The following is a 19,787-nucleotide window of genomic DNA, read 5'->3' as shown; positions in this document are numbered from 1 at the left end:
TAACTTCATAACCACAGTGCAGTTAGCCAATTGAGGGCTGTTCCAGGGCCCAGGTTTTTTGACACTAAGGTCATGCTTAGCTGGGTGGGCTGGGAGCCTCCTGATACTGCTGCTTAGGCAGAGTTCTGGGCTTACTACAGGACTCCAGAACACCCAAGTGACCTTCGCTCTGTCCAAGGTCTCACTGCACTGGCTGAGATAGGAGGAAGCCAAAACCTTCAGGTTTCATGGTGTAGGGAAGACCTCTGGCCTGGTTCCAGCTTTGCCCCACCACCTATTGGCTGGGCACACTGGGCAGGCTGAGTCACTCCTCTGTGCCCATGTTCTCATCAGCAGGCTGGTAAGAACAGCCTCACTGACAGGAGCCTTGAGATGGAGAGGGCACATAGGTGGTCCAGAATACAAACCTCATAGGAAGGAACCAGTAAGGAGGAGTGGCGGGTGTGGGCCTCAGTGGCAAAGGGTTGGGGAGCCCAGGTTAGCCTAGATCCTGAATTCTCTGAGCCTGGAGGCCATAAAAGCTGCTGTTTTGGGCACACTACCTCCTGCTCTGATGGCAGTGGTCTTGGAGGGGTCCCAGAAGCATGCTTTCTGGGAGAGGGTCTCCACGGCAACACTCTGGGACTACGTGTTGGAGGAATAGAGGCCCTGATGCTGTATTCTAGCAAGAGGCCATGGTTGCCCTGATAAGGCAAGGGCTTGAGGACCTTGGGAAGGTCATGTCTCTGCTAAAGCCTATATGATGCTTCTAAGTTGCAGCTGCCCTCAGACCTGGGGAAGAAAGGGTTCACTCTAGAGAGGGGGCAGTAAGATCTGGCCACTGAGAGTCCTCACTCTCACTCAGTACGTGGGGCAGGCTGAGGCTGGGACAGTAGTTCCCGGAAAGCACCAGCAGGGCCTACCGGGAAAGAGGCTGTACTTGTGTTGATGTGTGAGCCATAGTTCCTTTCCTTGCCTGGCCAGTCTCTCTTCACACGGTGATGGAGTGTCCGTTAGGAAGTGAGGAGGAGAGACTGGTTGGAAGCGTGTGTCCCAGTGAGCTCACCGTCGCAGTGAAAGGAGAGACAGGTGCCAGATGTAACCAGGAGTTCCTGCCTGCCAGTCCACTCTACCTGCCTCAGTGGGAGTTCTGTGCTGGGCTTCCGGAGTTCCATGCTGGCCCTGTCTCAGGCAGATAAGTCCTAGGGTTTGTCTTCCTGGGTTTTGTCAGCTGCGCACTGGGAACATAGTCAGCTGCCTTCTAAAACGGCCTTAGGAAGTCTTCCCGGAGCACGCATTCATAAGGTTACCTCAGCTACATAAGCATTGTAGCCAACGAAAGCAGACTTGGGGATTTTCCCTAGTGGTGTTCTTAGTGATATGTGGTTTTCATTTTTTTTCTTTCTTTTCCAGGAACTTGAAAAATATATTTGTGTGTCACTAATTTTTAATTTTTTAAAAATTACCTTTTTCATTTAAAATTTTTTACTAAAATTTTTAAATGAAATAAATTGGATACTGTGTTGTCTTATAAAACTTAGAGTACAGAAAAGTCAGCTGAAAAGATACTGAAGTCATCTGACTTCTTACTACTTATCGGTCAGAGCTATGATCATGTGGCCCCGGACTCAGTGTCTGCTGTGCACAGATCTATGCATGTGTGTGAATGTACAGCGAGCACATAAGTGGCTTCCATGGAATACAGGCTGTCTCGTAACCCGCTGCCACGGTCTGAGCCATGGCAGCTCTCCTTTTCATCAGGCAGGTCTGTAGCTCACAGTGTGCACTGGATTTTCTGGATGTGCTGAAATTCAAGCAAGCATTGGTTCTAGGACTGATCATTTGAGTTCTATTAGTTACCTCTCTGTTGATGTGCTAAAATAGCATGTTCTAGAGAGACCTATAGAAGGGTTTCTTTTGGCTTAGGAGTCAAGCGGGAGAGTCCATAATGGGAGGGAAGGCATATCGGCAGGTGGTTGGAGTAGGAAGCTGAGAGATCACATCTCCATGCACGCACAGAGAGGAGACTGAAAGTGGGGTGGGGTTGTGAACCCTCAAAGCCCACCCCCAGTAACATACTTCCTCCAGCAAGGCTGTGTCTACTGCAGGCTACATAACCTCCAAACAGTGCCACCCACTGAGAATCATGTGCTCATAAACCTGAGCCTATGGGACATCTTCTCACTTCACTACAGTTGTTTTAACATTTTTGTCACTATGAACCAACAAAGATGTACCTTTATAATGAGAAAATGAAACTGCCAAGACTACCTTGTGCTATAGGGTTTGTGGCTGAAAGTTCCTTCATGATGGCTCAAAGGAAGGTTGACATGCTGCCATCAGTTAGCTGCCATCAGAGCCAGTTAGCAAGGGTTCCTGAAGATGGTCCCAGGGTTTGAAGAAAAGTTGTGTTGCAGAAGTACAGATTGGTGGCCTTTCCAGGAAAGAATGCTTAGATTAATAAGATAAAGCCTTGGTGTTGATGAGAGCCCCTGTCACACAGAGATGTTTCTCAGCAGTTAGAATGAGGAAGGGTTTGCTCTGGGGCACTTGCCGATGGTGTGGCAACTTGGGACATCACTGAAGCCCCCTCCAGTCCTACTATAAATAGGATGGAGACAGAGAGTCCCAGGCATAGAGTGATGAGTCAAATGAATTGCTGGCTTGTCAGCTTTGACAGCCTGGGCCCTAGAGTCAGAAGATCATGGTTATGGGTTCTGTCACCTCTCAGCTGTTGCCCTTGGGAGTTCACTCAGCACCTGAGAACTGTTCTTTCCTCATCTGTCAAATGGTCATAATGGCAACTCAGGTGAGCACCTAGGTTCCTGGGGCATGTGGAAGCAAACAGCATACACAGTTCTTAGGGGAAGCAACTGTGGATCATTGTCTAGACCACATACCTCTCAACACACTCCAGAACGAAGTGTCTTGGACTTGGTTTGAACTCATGACCATGACTTCTTTTTAAAGCTAAGGCATTCCTAAAGTATCTAGGTTGGCTCAATCCTGCAGTCCTGCTCACAATCCTAAGCTGTCTCTTGCCCATCAGCCATCAAAAAATTCAAAATCAACACAATAATATACAGGATCCAGACTCATTGTGTATTTCACATTGTTATGGGACTTTTTCTCTTTTATTATTTTACTTCTCTCTTTAAAGACTTTATTTTATTATTTGTTAAACCATTTCTTTCTATGACTGCCTATAAACATTCTTTCTCTCTCTCTCTCTCTTTCTTTCTTTCTTCCTTAAGCCTATGCACATTGTAAAACACACTGGAACCTTTTTAGAGGATTTTTCCATCTGAACCTGCTTTACTGCGTATCCCTAGTCTTTTTTGACCACAAGAGCAAACTTTTGACTGCTAAACTACACCTGGATCCTCCATGCTGCTCTCTTGACTGGCTCTGCCCACTTCTAGGTTCATGAGAGCCAAGCCTAAAGTTTGTATCCTGTTTGGAGATTTGTTTGACCTAGAACCTCATTCAACTGCCCAGCTATGGAATGTCGGTGCCCTGCTCTGTGGCAGACATTTTTTACTTAGTTTTTTGTTTCTATTTAGCATTAACGAAGCTGTTTAGGTGCTCTGCTGTACAGCAGGGTTTCTTAAAGGAGTCTTTTTAAAACATCTTCTCAGCTTCTCAGGCCCCAGAGATATTTGAGCCTCACGTTGGTACACCAAAATGTAGTTGGTTGTTTTTGCTCTTTTGGGGGACCCACCACCCAGCTCGCAAATAAATCACATACCGAGACTTATTCTAAATTATAAATGCCTGGCCTTAGCTTGGCTTGTTTCCTGCCAGGTTTTCTTAACTTTAAATTATCCCATCTATCTTTTGTCTCTGGGCTTTTTCCTTTTCTTACTTCTGTATATCTTACTTTCACTCTTTCTCCATGGCTGGCTGTGTGGCTGTGTGGCTGTGTGGCTGGGCGGCTGTGTGGCTGTGTGGCTGGCTGTGTGGCTGTGTGGCTGTGTGGCTGTGTGGCTGGGCGGCTGTGTGGCTGTGTGGCTGTGTGGCTGTGTGGCTGGGCGGCTGTGTGGCTGGGCGGCTGTGTGGCTGTGTGGCTGTGTGGCTGTGTGGCTGGCTGTGTGGCTGTGTGGCTGGGTGGCTGTGTGGCTGTGTGGCTGTGTGGCTGGCTGTGTGGCTGGGTGGCTGTGTGGTTGTGTGGCTGTGTGGCTGTGTGGCTGTGTGGCTGTGTGGCTAGCTGTGTGGCTGTGTGGCTGTGTGGCTGTGTGGCTGTGTGGCTGGGTGGCTGTGTGGTTGGGTGGCTGTGTGGCTGTGTGGCTGTGTGGCTGTGTGGCTGTGTGGCTGTGTGGCTGTGTGGCTGTGTGGCTGTGTGGCTGGCTGTGTGGCTGTGTGGCTGTGTGGCTGGGTGGCTGTGTGGTTGGGTGGCTGGCCCCTAGTATTCTCCTCTCCTTATTCTCTTGTTCTTTTTTCTCTTCCTCCCAGATTTCTCCTTCTCTTTATTCTCTTTCCCTGCCAGTCCTGCCCATCCTTTCTCCTACCTCACTATTGACCATCTGGCTTTTTATTAGACCATCAGGTGTTTTAGACAGGTACAGTAACACAGCTTCACAGAGTTAAACAAATGCGACATAAAAGAATGCAGCACATCTTTGCATCATTAAACAAATGTTCCAGAGCATAAAACAAATGTAACACATCTTACAATAGTATTCTACACACATGTGTGTTGGGGTGGGACATTTAAGTTGATGAGGAGCATGCAGGTGGTGGTGACAGTGGTGGGGAAGAGAGGTCAGTGACTCCTGCCTCAGGGATGGATTAGATGCTGGACGGATCTGAATGTGTGTTGAGGTGGCTCGGGCAGTGCAAGAACTTTCTGGTACTGAAAATTTCTGCTAACTTGCCCTTTGGAGTGGCCTGACTTCCCGAGGCTGAGCAGGTTCTCTGGGAATTGCTGGATAGACTCAGACAGCACTAGGAGGCTGGGTGGGAAAGGGCCACATGGCCTGTGACATGGGGTCTGTGTCCAGCATGCCAATGAGGATGCAGACCAGGATCTGTTCTAGTTTCCGTCGGTGGGCCAAGGGAAGATGTGACCTTGGAAGGGAGGACAGGACCGACACCCAGGGGGGTGTGTGAGGAGGAAAGCCACAGCATCAGGAGCTTGCCCCTGGGGATGGATAGGGCATCAGGCTCCTTGGCCATGCCCTGCTGCTAGCTGCCTCAGGAATGGCCTCATGGGTTCCCGTGTGAGTCCTTCACTGGCTCTTTGCTGTTTCTCTGCTTGCTTTCTCAGACACTGTGTTTGCTGGAACCCACAGCCCCCAACTCTCAGTCTGTCTCTCCTCTCCTCAGACTCGGGCTGACTCAGTGGGCTCTTCCTTGAGCTTGCTCCATGCCTCCTCCATGCAGGCCTTCTTGTCTTGTGGTACTCAGCTCAAGTCTCACTTCTTCAGTGACCCTGAACTGCATGACCCTCCCCTGCTTCTCCTGCCACCCATGATAATACTGCAGTGTCCCCAAGGGCAGTCTTTACCTGTTTATGCTGGTATGAATCCTATGAGACTGTCACAGTTGGTGCCCTTCATTTTATGGGTAGAGATTCTGAGGTTTGGCAAGGATGCCCCTGAATGCCCCAGCCATGGCCTGTTTCAGATTCTCTCCTCTGTGGCTTATCGCTCTGTCTAGGCCGAGTCCCCAGAGTGGAGTCATGTTTGAGGGTTTCCGCAGCCCCCAGCAGCAAGCCATGTTTACTGTTCCTGCTGCGGGAATGTGGGATACAGAGAGGCACTGGCCTATTGGACTTCTTGGCTGGGAGGGTGAGGGGCTTGAGCTGAGCCAGGTAGAGCGGAGTCTGAGCTGAGCCCTAGGGGCACAGAGCACTCATTTCACCAGTTCCTTTTCCCCTTTCTCTGCCAGGGAGCTCAATGGCAACAATATCACTCGGATCCATAAGAATGACTTCGCTGGGCTCAAGCAGCTTCGAGTGCTGTGAGTATGGGCTGCTGTTCCCCTCACGGTCTGCCTCTCTCCTCACCCCTAGCCTTGGGTCTCTAGACAACAGTTCTGGATGGCATTTTGAAAGTTACTAGCTAGCTCAGGCCTTCTATTGTGGAGTCAGGAGCCTCCTGAGTGGGTGGAGGGAGTGATGTTGAGCGTCCTGACCCAGAGAGGCTATTGCCTCCTCATGGCTGGAAAGAATGGGGGATGGAGAAGGTCTTGGGTGGGGCAGTCTTGGCCATTTCTCTCTCTGGGGCTGAGGGAAGAGGAGGTGACATGGAGAGTCTATATGTTTCTGCTTAGGTCAGCCTGCTCTGGTGGAATACCACAGGTAACCTAAACCACAGATAGGCTTTGCTCAGGTTCTAGAGGTTGAGATGCTGGATCAATCAGGCATCTGTTCACTTCTGTGACCTCACATGGCTTGGCTCTGTGAGCACACAGAGAAGACTCACAAATCTCTGGGTATCAGGGCCCACCCAGATTACCACATCACTTTACCACTGTCCCTGACAGCCCTGCCTCCAAACACATCATACAGGGTATTGGAGTCAACATATCGGATAGAGCGGTAGAGAACACAGTGTTCCAGATGGAGGGGTGGGGAACACAGTGTTCCAGATGGAGGGGTAGGGAACACAGTGTTCCAGATGGAGGGGTGGGGAACACAGTGTTCCAGATGGAGGGTAGAGAACACAGTGTTCCAGATGGAGGGTAGAGAACACAGTGTTCCAGATGGAGGGTAGAGAACACAGTGTTCCAGATGGAGGGTAGAGAACACAGTGTTCCAGATGGAGGGTAGAGTCACAGTGTTCCAGATGGAGGGTAGAGAACACAGTGTTCCAGATGGAGGGGTGGAACACTTCCAGGGGGGGGGAACACAGTGTTCCAGATGGAGGGGTGGGGAACACAGTGTTTTAGATGGAGGATGGGGAACACAGTGTTCCAGATGGAGGGTAGAGAACACAGTGTTCCAGATGGAGGATGGGGAACACAGTGTTCCAGATGGAGGATGGGGAGCACAGTGTTCCAGATGGAGGGGTGGAACACTCTTCCAGATGGAGGGGTGGGGAACACAGTGGTCCAGATGGAGGGGTGGGGAACACAGTGTTTCAGATGGAGGATGGGGAACACAGTGTTCCAGATGGAGGATGGGGAACACAATGTTTCAGATGGAGGATGGGGAACACAGTGTTCCAGATGGAGGGTAGAGTCACAGTGTTCCAGATGGAGGGTAGAGTCACAGTGTTCTAGATGGAGGGTAGAGTCACAGTGTTCCAGATGGAGGGTAGAGAACACAGTGTTCCAGATGGAGGGTAGAGTCACAGTGTTCCAGATGGAGGGTAGAGAACACAGTGTTCCAGATGGAGGGTAGAGTCACAGTGTTCCAGATGGAGGGTAGAGAACACAGTGTTCCAGATGGAGGGCTGGAACACTCTTCCAGATGGAGGGGTGGGGAACACAGTGTTCCAGATGGAGGGGTGGGGAACACAGTGTTCCAGATGGAGGATGGGGAACACAGTGTTCCAGATGGAGGATGGGGAATACAGTGTTCCAGATGGAGGGTAGAGAACACAGTGCAGCCCACCATCCCCAGTGTTCTGCCTCAGAAGGACTCCTCAGTGAGGTTGCAGGCCCTGGTCAAGAGGGTCACGAGGGGAACAGAAGACAGGTGGTGTAACTGTACTCAGGTGTCTGAGAGTGGAGATCCTGGAAGTGGCAGGCACACCCACCCCTGTTAAGCAGTGGGCCACCCATAGTGCCTGCAGGCAGGGCAGAGTTGAGGGGCTCGTGTTGGACCTCCATCCCTCTGTGCTCTGCTGATCTTGGGGAGCAGAGCAGAGGCAGCCTTGGCATGCAGGCATCTGACCTTCCCTTCTCAGTTAGATTTGGAGGCCCTGCCCCATCTGGCTGGCAGGACCCCCCCCCCCCCATCACATATGCAGAGTCCCTCACCTCCCATTCAGGATCCTACAAGGGTTCAGAATTGTACAATTCACAGTTCTGGAGATCTTTGGGGTAAGTGGGGGACCTTGTGGATTATCCACTTTGAGGTTGGGGGCAATGAGTAACTGGAGTCTTTGCTGCTCCAGAACTGACCCACATTGACTAAAACTTTGCTCTTCCCATTCTGGGGAGTCCTCCTCTCTTCCTGGAACTCCTCCCACAGGCCTCTAGTAGAGAGAAAAGTATACTGCCCTGCCTCAACCCTGACTGAAGCCCCATGCAGGAACATGCAACCCATCTGCTTGGGAGTGGAGAGGGAAGAACACAGGAGAAAAAGTGTTTCAATATCTCCAAAATGATTACACAGCATCCCATCTCTTAGTGAAAAATGCTGCCCACCAGTCAGATGCTCTGAAGCAGAGCATGTTGGTGGGGAGGGTGAAGAGTCCCATGGAGCCAGGTGGTTGGTTGGCCTGGGCACCCCACTCCTTTCTTCAGCAGATGGCCTAGGCAGAATATGGTGCAGACAGTGGGGGTGTTGTCTGGCAATTGTAGCATTCTTGCTTATGTGTGTGGGCTCTGCCCAGTTGGTGTGGCTTTCCTCCATCATGCTGGCTGTTTTCTCTTGGATTCATGCTCTGGGCCAAAGGACAGCATGTACCCCAGAAGCCCAGCATCTTCTTCAAACACAGCTGTGAGTACCAGTACTGTGCTGCTCTGTCAGTCAGGGCTTGCTGTGGAACCTGAATGGGGGAATTTGGGAAGTTGTGACCACTTCAGCTGGAGTTAGGATCTACATGGGGCCTGGGAAAGGCTCTGGCCTGCCTCATGAGGCCACATTGCCCTGGCAAAGCTCATTGGGGTTCCCAGGAACACTTGTTCAGCATCCTATAGTTGTTCTGTCTCTTTGCCTCCTAGGCAGCTGATGGAGAACCAGATTGGAGCCGTGGAACGTGGAGCTTTTGATGACATGAAAGAGTTGGAGCGGCTGTGAGTATAGGGTGTAGGCTGGGGAGGGATCTGGGGTTGCCAGAGAAGGTGTCAACAGGTCTGTAGAAAGGACATAGGTTTGGGGAGGGCAAGTCCCAGCCTCACCCAGTCTGATAGAGCATTGTGAGATGCTAATTGAGAGAAAAATGGAAACCAACCTCCATCCCCATCCACAGTGCACCCCGGCTGTTAGTCTCAGAACATGTGATGGCAAAAATTCACACAACTGGAATTCCTTCCACCCATCTTTCCTGAGGTGTGGCTTCCATTCATTGACTTTGGGTTCCTAAAGGAGGTCACTGGTGTGCTGAGCAGAACTGCCAGGGGAGTCCCCAGACCTGAGGCTTGCTATCATAGCCCAGCATGAGGAAGTAGAGGCGTGCTCAGAGTTTGCATGGCTTGCTCCAGAGTGGGGCTTTCAGTTTTGAAACAGGGTCTCGGTGAACTTTCTGCATTTCACATTGGTGACAATGAAAAGGAAAAGGACCTGTGGGGTAAAGGTGGGGGTGGGCACTCCTCTCTTTATGGTGGTCAACCTCTTGGTCCTACAAAACAGTTTGGATGAAGATGTTGGATGGGGGAGTCCCAAAGTTCATGCTCTTTGACCAGAAAGTTCCTTTTATATTAAGAAACTGGCTGGGTGGTGGTGGCGCACACCTGTAATCCCAGCACTTGGGAGGCAGAGGCAGGTGGATCTCCGTGAGTTCGAGGCCAGCCTGGTCTACAGAGATAGTCCAGGACAGGCACCAAAGCTACAGAGAAACCCTGTCTCGAAAAAACAAAAACAAAAACAAAAAAAAAGAACTGACTAGAAAAATGGCAAGAAATTCATATTTCTGGATATTCTTTGCAAATTAACAAAAATTAGAAATAGTAATTTGAGTGGAGATAAAGTACAGTCAAGACTGAAATACTTGTATAATGAATATACTGTATGTGCTCACAATGTGAATTAGGCAGAAAGTGATGCTTGTATAAATAAAATCAGTGAGAGAGAGAGAGAGAGAGAGAGACAGAGAGACAGAGAGACAGAGAGAGACAGAGACAGAGATAAAGAGAATATAGTAGAGGAAGGAGCCATCGAGACCATTAGCTCTTAATTACACCAAGAGCTGAGGCGATGGATACTTGAGTTTTGTTCTTTGTGTTTCTTTTCTTCTCTTTCTCCCTCAATTTTCTCACAATGAATTTCTATGACCATCACAGCCAATCCTGAGTGCTTTCCGCTGCCAGATGCAAGGTGAAGCCCTTGGCCCCATAGCGTGTCATCTAACCCTGCAATAAGGCTCCTGTAAGTGGTGTTCCACAGAGGAGAGACCAAGGTGCCTAGAGGCTAAGCCACATATGCAGAAGAGAGGGTTAGAACCAGACTGGTTTGCCTTCAAAGCTTAGACTCTTAATGAGTAGGACCTAATTAATCTCTCTCCTTTCATTTTTATGTCAAAGAAAACAAAGCATTAAACAAAGAGAAAGGGCATGTTTGCCTCATCATCTTCTTGCAGAAGATTACCCCACCCCCAGCCTGAAACGGAGCAGTCAGCCATCCAGTACTCGGCCAGATGTTCACTCCTGTGTTTGCTTTCTTTAAAACTCTTAGAATAAAATACCCGGCCCTGAGCGGCTCGCTTGGATCTAATCCACTCCACACCCCCTTTGGTGCTGCCCAGCGGCGCTGGAGGAGATGAGAAGGTGGAGGGGTCTAGACTTGATAAGGCATGGCCCTGCTGCTGCCACACCTGAGACTGGGCAGAGGCTTCCTCTCAGTCATGACTCACTGCAGACCTCGTCCCTTCGGTCCGAGTTCAGCTCCTTCGGTCCGAGTTCAGCTCCGTCCGGGTCTCTGGGCTGGGTCACCAGCCACTTCATAGCAGACAGTTTTTCTGTCCCTGGGGGTGTCAGGAATGCTCTGTGCACCCCTCCAGCGAGCAGTGGCCATCTGCTCTGATTTGTGGGAGACCTTGGGGATTGGTTTGTGAAAGCTGGTGAAAGTGGGGAGCCAGAATAAAAACACCCAGACTGTGAGCATAGCGTTTTCAATTAAAATGGAAATGTGCATTTATTGGCCCCTTTCCCAGCCTCCCCCTCACCCCCCAAGAATTTCTCTATTCCCTTTAGTATGTGACACAGTGACTGGGGTTCTGTATGGCTTTATTCATCCAAACCACACACACAAACCGTGTGTTGTTTTTTGTTTGTTTGTTTGGGTTTCTTGAAGGTAGGATGAGATTTTTTTTTCAGCACCTTGGAAGCAATTTGGATTGAGAATTAAATCTTTTTACTGAATTCAACAGCCCTTCACCCAGCAGATTTCCCTTTTTTCTAAGATCTTCCCAAAGCAGCCAACGTAATTTTCATATAGATGACTCTCTTCCCTGTGGCATTTCATTTATTTGTGAATGAAACTGATTGAATCACGTAATCCTGCTTCTATTCTAAGTACCTGTGGCATAAACAAATCTGAGAGCAGACAGAGCTGGTCCTCACAAGCAGTTAGGAAAAGTGTGTGCAGAGGCAGCTGGGTGAGGCGCAGGTAGTCAGGAGGTCTGAGAGGAGGCCTGAGCGGAGGCCTGAGCGGAGGCCTGAGCGGAGGCCTGAGCTGACCTGTTGCGTAGAGGTCACGGAGCATGCTCCGTGGCCTGTGGAGTCAGCTCTGGGGATGAGAGCCAGGGTAAGAGCTGCAGAAACGCAAGCTTCAGCAGCCTGTATCAGCCCAGAGAGTGCTTGGATAAATCAAAATTCCCTCAGCTCTCCAGAAGGCAACTCAATGAAGTCAGCAAGCCAATCGTGGGCATCTGAGAAGAGCCATGCTATGTGGCAAGTTAGTGGTCTTATACGTTTACCTCTGGGGGTGCTTGGGTGATAGCATTGTTGTCACATGAGAGGAGAAACCCCACCTTCCCCTCTGCTTCTGTCCTATGGGGCGATGACTAGGAACGTCTGCCTTGGTGTCCGGAGTTCAGAAAGGCTGAATGACACTGAGTGCTCAGCTGCTGTCATTCTGAGGTACCCATGTGTCTCTCACTTCGGTGGCTCACTCGTTAGCGTCCTTTGGTTTTCCACTTTAAATTAGTCATTGAATTTCCTTCCCTTCCCTTCCCCCTTCTGAATGTTTTCAAAGACTGAAGCCAAAAAAATGAGAAAGTCTTGGGAGAAAACAAAACAAACTAAACCTAGCAATTACCAGGCAGTGTAAATACTGGATTAATTTATTGGACTGGGGATAAGGGATTGGGAGGACCCGACGTCTGTGCCTGTTGCTTTAAGGTTTCCACTGGTGGTCCCTTTGTTCTAAGCCAACGATGTGTTTCCCTAGGAGCCTGCCCTTTAAAGTCGGTTAACGCTGTAAATCTGATGTCTGTCCTGTGCTGGCACATGATGGTCCCCAGTGTGGTGACAACAGCCTTTCTCACATATCAGATGAAAGACAACCTCGGAGGAGGCAACTATGGATGAGTTCCTGTTGGCTGTGTGGCTCAGTCTTCTCCTCTCCTTCTATAAAGGCTCTCCTGGGGTGACCTCTGTGTAACTCACTGTCAGTGCTGATTTCTTGCTGGAGACTGTGTTGTGAGACTCTCTCTCTCTCTTTTTTTTTTTTTTAAATACCATCATCTGCTATAGTTTTTCAAAAGTTAGACAGCATCATTTGCTGCATTCTAGACTCTGTGTTAAAGAGTTAGCTTCTTAAGTATGGAACAGCAAATCTTCCCACGGCAGGTCTGGGTCCTTTTGGTGATGTCTCTCCATGAGGCAGCTTCCAGACCCAGACTTCTGGCTCCTGCCTGTGTGTACAGCCACTCCCATCTGCCCCCAGAACAGCAGTTCTCGACCTATGGGTCATGACCCCTTTAAGGGGTCAAACTACCCTTTCACAGGGGTCTCGTATCAGACATCCTACATATCATAATTTTATGGTTGGGGTCACCACAACCGAGGAACTGTAGTAAAGGGTCGCAGCATTAGGAAGGTTGAGAACCACTGCCCTAGAATGTTGAAAACTATGAAAGCATACCTGAGGCATTAAAAATGAGAGAGTGGCTGGGTGCAGCTCAGTGTTCTAGCGTTTTCCTCACATGCATGAGGCCTGGGTTTACCCCTCAGCACTGAGATAAAATCTCTACTGCTTGGCAAGGAAAAAACTGCCCAGTAAGGGACACACCAGTGTTTGAGTATCTTTTTTCCTGTAATTTGAAGATTTTTTTTTTTCTACTTTGATTTTTTTATATGTATATTTATTTGCTGTTTTGAGACCGGGTCTTTCTGTGTAGCCCTGGCTGGCCTCAAACTCCTAGAGATTTGCCTGCTTCTGCCTCTGAAGTGTTGGGATTAAAGTTGTGCGCCACCATGCCCAGTGCCTGAGTTTTTGTTTGTTTGTTTGTTTGTTTTTTGTTTTTAAGCAAACATTCTCTCACTCTCTACTTAATCTATCTGTCTGTCTATCTATCTGTCTATCTATCTATCTATCTATCTATCTATTTATCTATCTATCTAATTTTTCCCCTGTTTTGAGATATGGTCTCAGTCTGTCCCAGGTTGTCCTGGAACTCATTATGTAGCTCATGGTGATCTTCCTGCTTCAGCATCCCAAGTGCTGGCATTAGAGGCATGCACTTCCATGCTCACCGAAAGCATTCATTTTCATTAATAATAATAACAGTGGTTATTTTCAGTTTGAAAAAAAAAAAAGAACCAGAGGAAACAATAAAATAAGAAATGAAAACAAGGGAAAAACCGAAGTAGCCAGATAAACAGAAACCGATGCTGCCTAGGCAAGCATGGGCCAAACAGTAAGATCTGTGATGTTTAGCCACCCTCCCTCATATCGCACATTTCATAAGGTCAAGGATCCAGCTCACAGCTGGGTTTATCTGGGGATCAGATCTTGATGGATCATAAAGGGACGAACAAAGAAGGAAGGTCGCTCTGCTGTTTGTTGAGGGCTTTTCTTTCCTGGTCTGGATAGGAAGTGGCCACTCACAGATAAGCTGCGTCTTAGAGAAGATGCCTTGGGGGTTCTGCTCTGGTCCTGCTGGGGCTCAGATCCTGGTCCTTGTGACTTTGAATGCAGGGCTTTCTGAGCATCCTCGCCATCTCCTGAACACTCAGGTGACTCCCACCTCTCCTGTTACCTTTTCCAGGCGACTAAACCGCAACCAGCTGCACGTGCTGCCTGAACTACTGTTCCAGAACAACCAAGCTCTATCGCGACTGTGAGTTACACTCATGGGTTGATACCCACCCTGTGGGGGTGCGGGATGGAGTTTGTGGCCCTGACCTTGGGTTCATACTTCCCACTGGCACGAAAGGCTCCGGGCATCGAAGGCCAGACCTTTCTATAGGAAGTGGGGCACTTCTCCAGGCAAGAGTTTGAAAGGGTCCTAGTTCATCCAGCTGTAAATGCTGCTGCTGGTGACAGGGCGTCACAGGGGTGGGTGTGTTTGCAACGGTGCCCACAGTCTGCTGTGGACATTGTCCCGCCCTTGTCCCTGCCTGTGCGTGCCTGTGTTGGGTTGAACATTCATTCCACTAAACTGCTTTGAACCTATTTCTGCTTCCAGCTCTGTCTACCTTTAGCGTAGGTGCTCTGTGAGTGTATTTGTTACCAATGGTGTAAAGCCATAGCGTTATTGGATGTCAGCACACTTCTTCCAAGTACAAAGGATACTGCTAACTGTTGCTCTGTGATTCTGCATGCTTTTCAGCTGTCCTACCATCTCTTCTGTTTAGTGGGATCTGGGGTTGGATGGGCCTTTGAGACTTACTAAGGAATCTCCAGGGCAGCCCCCAGCCTACGCTCTAAGCTTGGCTACCTCTATGATGGGGAGTTCATCATTGGACCTCCAGCTTGCATATCACAACACTCTTAACTTTGAGCCTCCCATTTGCTCTCTAACAATGTGTTTTTCTTAATTTTTATTTCTGCAACTACTTAGAACAACTATGTCCTATTGTGTGTTTTCTAGTTTTTTTTTTTTTCTTTTGAATTTTGAGTTCTCTTCATGGTGGTTATTAACAATCTTGAGAACACTGGGGTGGGGACTCTGCTTGGGATGGAGGATGCTGTGGGAAACAGTACTTCAAGGGTCACACGGTCCTGGGTTTTTCAGTGCGACTTTGCTGGGAGCCAGCATTTCTTCCTGAACTTTGTAAGCTACCTGCTGAGTTGGGGTGTGCACCCATGCTTGTGGGTGGTCTCCCATGAGTGTCTGATAATGCAGATTCCCCTGCAAGAAACTCCTGCACCTGTCATAAGTGACTGTGAGAAAGGCAGTGTCTCCCAGCTTTCCCGCTGGAGAGATGAGGTGGAGAGGCAAAATGACATCCCTGGAGTCGACATGAAGCCCCTTTGTCCTGATGTTTCATATTTCAATAGGAATTTGGGAGCAAAGGTCTTCCACATTTTAACAAACATTAAGTAACCAGACTTCATAACCAAACTGGCATTTGGAAATCCACTCAAGGAGGGGGAGCCTGAGGAAGAGGACACCTGCTCTTGGCACTCTCCTGGGCTGGGAGCTGGGGGAAGCAGAGGCCTCAAGGTCTCGTGTGTGTGTGTGTGTGTGTGTGTGTGTGTGTGTGTGTGTGTGTGTTTCCAGGTTCTGAAGACAGGACTTCTGAATGCTTCCTGCCTTGTCTTCCAGGCATTGACTCCCTTGCACTTAGCAGGAGGACATTTTTATGTAAGGCCATAGCTGGTCCTGGGTGAAGGAAGACGGCCTTTTCCCCAGCTCCTGTCTTGCGTTCTTTCTCTCTCTTTGTTTTGGTGCTGGCGATGGAACCCTGGGTTCTGTCTAGAGGGTGCTGAGTACACACTCTACACGAAGCTATCCCCCAGCCTCTCCCTGTTTCCAAGTCTCCTCTGTAAGCATGGCACACAAGCCAGAAGGACTCAGCAGAGAATGCATGTGTAGCATGTCCCACTGATGTCAGCCAAAGACTCAGCATTATGACAGAGGCATGTGCATCCTGTGCCCCTCCAACACCAGCCATCTTGAAAAAGGCACCTTCTGTAGGAGGCTGCTGAGCAAAGTTTTGTTTTTGAGCCTTTGCTCCTGGCGTCTGGCCTCACCCAGACACTGTGGGGGAGGCTTGTCCAAAGGTTTACTTGTTGCTACTCTTTGCTTCATCCCTATCCTGTTCTGTTGACCTGAATATTTATTTGCCTTCCAAAACTTCCCTACTGAGTCTCCAGTTGTTCTGGCTTGAAAGCTCTCAGGCATGCTATCCTGAGGACTGGTGGGGTGAAGGTGTGGTGGATATTGTAAGTCACGGTCATTAAGTTCCTAGGCTCCCCAGGACAGGGACTAAGGTACAGCTACTCCTCACAGCAACTGAAATGTGAGGATGTTTCTAGTTCTTTCTGGATTGTTGTCTTGCTCTTCCCTGCACCACTGTCCTGGGCTCCTTTGCAACAATGACATCACTACACTGACCATTTGCATTAGCCACAGTCTTGGCCCTCCTCCTACGTCTTGTAACCACATAGATCTGATCTCTGTAGGGTCTTAGATCCTAACTCTAGAGTTTTGGGAGCAGAAATCTGATGAGCCCATTTTAGGCCACATGATAGCTGGGGCTCGTGGGATCTGCTGATGCAGTGGTAATTCTGAAGCTGCATCCTCAGCAACAGGACCGTGACATTAAGAAGGCATGCCTAGGCCAGTGCCTTGTTGCTGGTCCCTCGGTCGACTTTCCCTTTGCTTTGGAGGGATCTGTTACTAAGCCTTTCCATCTGGAGGAAATGACAGGCTTTCATGCAGATGCTCTGCTAAGCAGCATGGCAGCGGACTCTGGAGAGACCAAATGTGCTGGGGAAGGGTGCGGCCAGGGTGTGCAGGTGGCACAGTCCCTGGTTTGCTTGATCTCGTCTGCAGCTTCCAGAAGTTAAATCTGTCTACCATTCGTTCTATACTGGCAGTCCCATTCTTTCCAAACGCACAATGGATGTCCCAAAGAGGGGCTTGGTCTTGGATCACAGAGCAGTTGGATATAAGGGCTAGAATTAGGCACTGGGACTCTGAGGGTCCGTTAATGAGCCCGAAAATGGGCTTAAACAAGGACCTGGAAATCTAACCATTGGGAATCCACCCCAAGGAGATAAAACCCCGGTATAAGTATGCACACTGCAGCAATATTTAGAATATTGAAGAAAGCATGAAATAACCTTAATGTCCCACATCAGGGAAGTGGTTAGGCAAATTCCAGCATATCTGCTTGATGGAATACTTAAGCATTCATCAGAAATGGCCTTCATGGGAGATGTCAAATAATGCAGATGTTTGTGATATCAAAAGCCAGAGCTGTATTGATCTCTGAATTACTCTAAATAATGCATGGAAAATGACTGCAGAATTCCAGCAGGACTGACGGTGGGTAATTTTTTCTTTTGTGTTTCCCAGATGTTCTTTAAGAAGGATGTATTGTATTTCTGGTAAGAGACCTGCCAGCTTTGAACAGTAATGGAAAGCCCCTGTGTCTGAGTTAAAACAAGTGCTGGTAGGCTGGGGAGGCAGCGCTGTGGTAGATTGCTTGCCTAGCGCACGAGAAGGCCGTAGGTTCCAGGCCCAGTGCCATAAAACCACAAACCAACAGCTGGCGCCAGAGATATGGTGTGGTTTCCTTTAGCCCTGTGGAGCCAGCTGCTCTTTTGTGGGGCCAAAATAATGTCGACCTCCCAGAGCTGCTGTGAAGTTGAAGAGAGATGAAAACTTTTGTGCCTCGGAATTAACGCTGTGGCACGTGGCAGGTGTCGGGAAATATGAGGCATCCATGCTGGGACTGCTCTGGAGGGGAAAACCCGGCTTCCCACACTTGCAGCCTCAGAGTGACTGACCCCACACAAGCATTGCATCAGTACCGGCTTCCCTCTCCTCTCCGGAGACTGGTGTAGAGTTCCTATCCTTAGCTCAGAGTCATTTGTGGTGATATTTTATTTGTACTGAAATGTGATTTTATTTGCATATTAATAAAGTTGCCTTGGGGTCAGAGCAAGCCATAGCAAAAGCTGGGTGGTGGTGGTGGTGCATGCCTTTAGTCCCAGCACTTGGGAGGCAGAGCTAGGCGGATTTCTGTGTGTTCAAGGATGCAGCCAGCATGGCGACACACACCTTTAATCTCAATACCAACCTTAGAAGAACTGGAGGTCTGTACAGCCAGGCAGTGATGAGGAGGTCATGTGGCTGGGTTTACAACCAATGAGAAGACAGAACAGAAAGTCTGTATAAAAGACAGGACACAGGAAGTAGCTCTCTGTGGAGAGGAAAGACAGGGCAGCAGTGAAGGGTAAGGTTTTCAGCTCTCAGTTATTGCTCTGACCTCTTGGCTTTTAACTCTGCAATTGGCTCTGTGTTTCTTATTTAACAAGACAGTTACTTCTACAGTCATCCCTTTACCATGAAGGGAAATGTCCTCAGCTTTTGTTTCACTCAGTTGTTCCCCTGCAGAACCACCCAGAAAGGCTGTGGAGGGAGGCTGGTCTGAGGCCAGCAGAAGGGCTGAAGTTTGGCTTGGAACAGTCCTGGAAGGGAAGCCAGCAGAGAGCAAGTAGGGAACACTGCTCAGGTCTCAGCTCTTGGAGCCCTCAAATTATAGATAAAGTCTTTATTCTCCAACCAAGGGGGCCTGAAGCTCTAACTGGGCTCTTCCCTCTTTATTTTATTATTATTATTTTTTGCATGTGTGTGTGTAGCTTGTGTGTATGTGAATGTGTGCTCATGTGTTGGGGTGCACATTTGTGTGTAGGTACATGTGCACACGTGGGGAGGCCAGAAGTCAATACTGAGCATCTTCCTCAATTCTTTTTCATCTTTTGTATTTAGGCAGAGTATCTTGCTGAACCTGGAGCTCATCAGTTGGCTCTGGTTGGTCTAGCTGGGCAGCTTGCTCTAGGGATCTCCTGTTTCTGCCTCCCAAGGGTTTATAGGTGGGCCGCTGCACATGCCCAGGACTGAAATGGGTGCTGGAGATCTTCATGATTGCATGGTACGTTCTTCATTTATTGAAGTCTCCACAGCTCCCTAGCTCCCCTGCAGAAGAAAGCCCTCACCTTGTCACGTGACTCAGTCCCTGCAGAAGTGAGCTGCAGCCTTTCGCCGTCTCCATCTGGAGAGGACAAGAACCACGGCCACAATAGCGATGATCAAAGAGCATGGAAGGGCTGCTCAGTGCTGGGTTATGCTGGCCCAGCCTAGCGACACAATCCAATTTCAGCAGTAGAACGTCCGTGTGAGGTCAGCATGCCCCCCTTTTATGGATGAAAGTATGCACGCTCAGAGGGTTTGTGACATGTCCTAGGGCTGATTCAAATTTGAACCTGCTCTGTCTTTAGCTAAGGTTCATCTTATCACACCCACCCATTAGCACCTGCCATTTATCTACACCAGCCAACCACATGGACCCTTCTAGATTCCCTCTGTCCCCCAGCTCCTATCTATCCTTGACCCCACCTCTTCCTCCGTATGTTTCTGCCCACTCATTCATTCCAAAGTTCTTTGTGGACCTCCTGCAGGCCTGCAGGGTTGGTCAAACTTGGTTAGAGAGCTGTGTGGCTCCAACTCGCATGTCTACCTGTCTGGGAGGTGACAGTCCACTATAGAAGCTCTCTGAGAGCTCTCTGGCTCTCAGACTTCAGCAGGTAGGAAGAGTGGAGGGCAGGCACCAGCTGCTGCATCTGAGTCTCCTGTGGGAGCAGCTGCACCCTGGTGGCAGGTTACCTGGGTTTGGGACCAACTTTTCACTTGCCACTCAATCCTCAGAGGATGTGGAAATGCCATTTTCATGGACTGTCACAGGGCTCAGGTTTGGGGCTAGGGAGACATGTTTGAGTTCTGATAACTTCTCTAGAGAGGCCAATCCCAGATTTCACTGGGCTAGGTGCTTCTGTGCTCACTCACCCTGGCCTCTGT

At 49.2% G+C, this 19,787-nt stretch overlaps 1 protein-coding gene across 1 annotated transcript in view; it reads left to right on the top strand.

Annotated features, from left to right (window-relative positions):
- The window catches only part of Slit1 (slit guidance ligand 1), a 148,855-nt gene that overhangs the window by 8,305 nt on the left and 120,763 nt on the right, over positions 1 to 19,787 (top strand). Inside the window, exons 2-4 of the mRNA XM_036169354.1 lie at positions 5,869 to 5,940; positions 8,815 to 8,886; positions 14,022 to 14,093. Coding sequence (XP_036025247.1) covers positions 5,869 to 5,940; positions 8,815 to 8,886; positions 14,022 to 14,093 — 216 coding nt within the window. The remainder of the gene's footprint in view (positions 1 to 5,868; positions 5,941 to 8,814; positions 8,887 to 14,021; positions 14,094 to 19,787) is intronic.

The sequence above is a fragment of the Onychomys torridus genome, chromosome 1, assembly GCF_903995425.1.
Source record: "Onychomys torridus chromosome 1, mOncTor1.1, whole genome shotgun sequence".
Classification (NCBI taxonomy): Eukaryota; Metazoa; Chordata; class Mammalia; order Rodentia; family Cricetidae; genus Onychomys; species Onychomys torridus.
The sequence above is the reverse complement of the archived record's forward strand: the minus strand, read 5'-3'. Positions and strand labels throughout refer to the sequence as shown.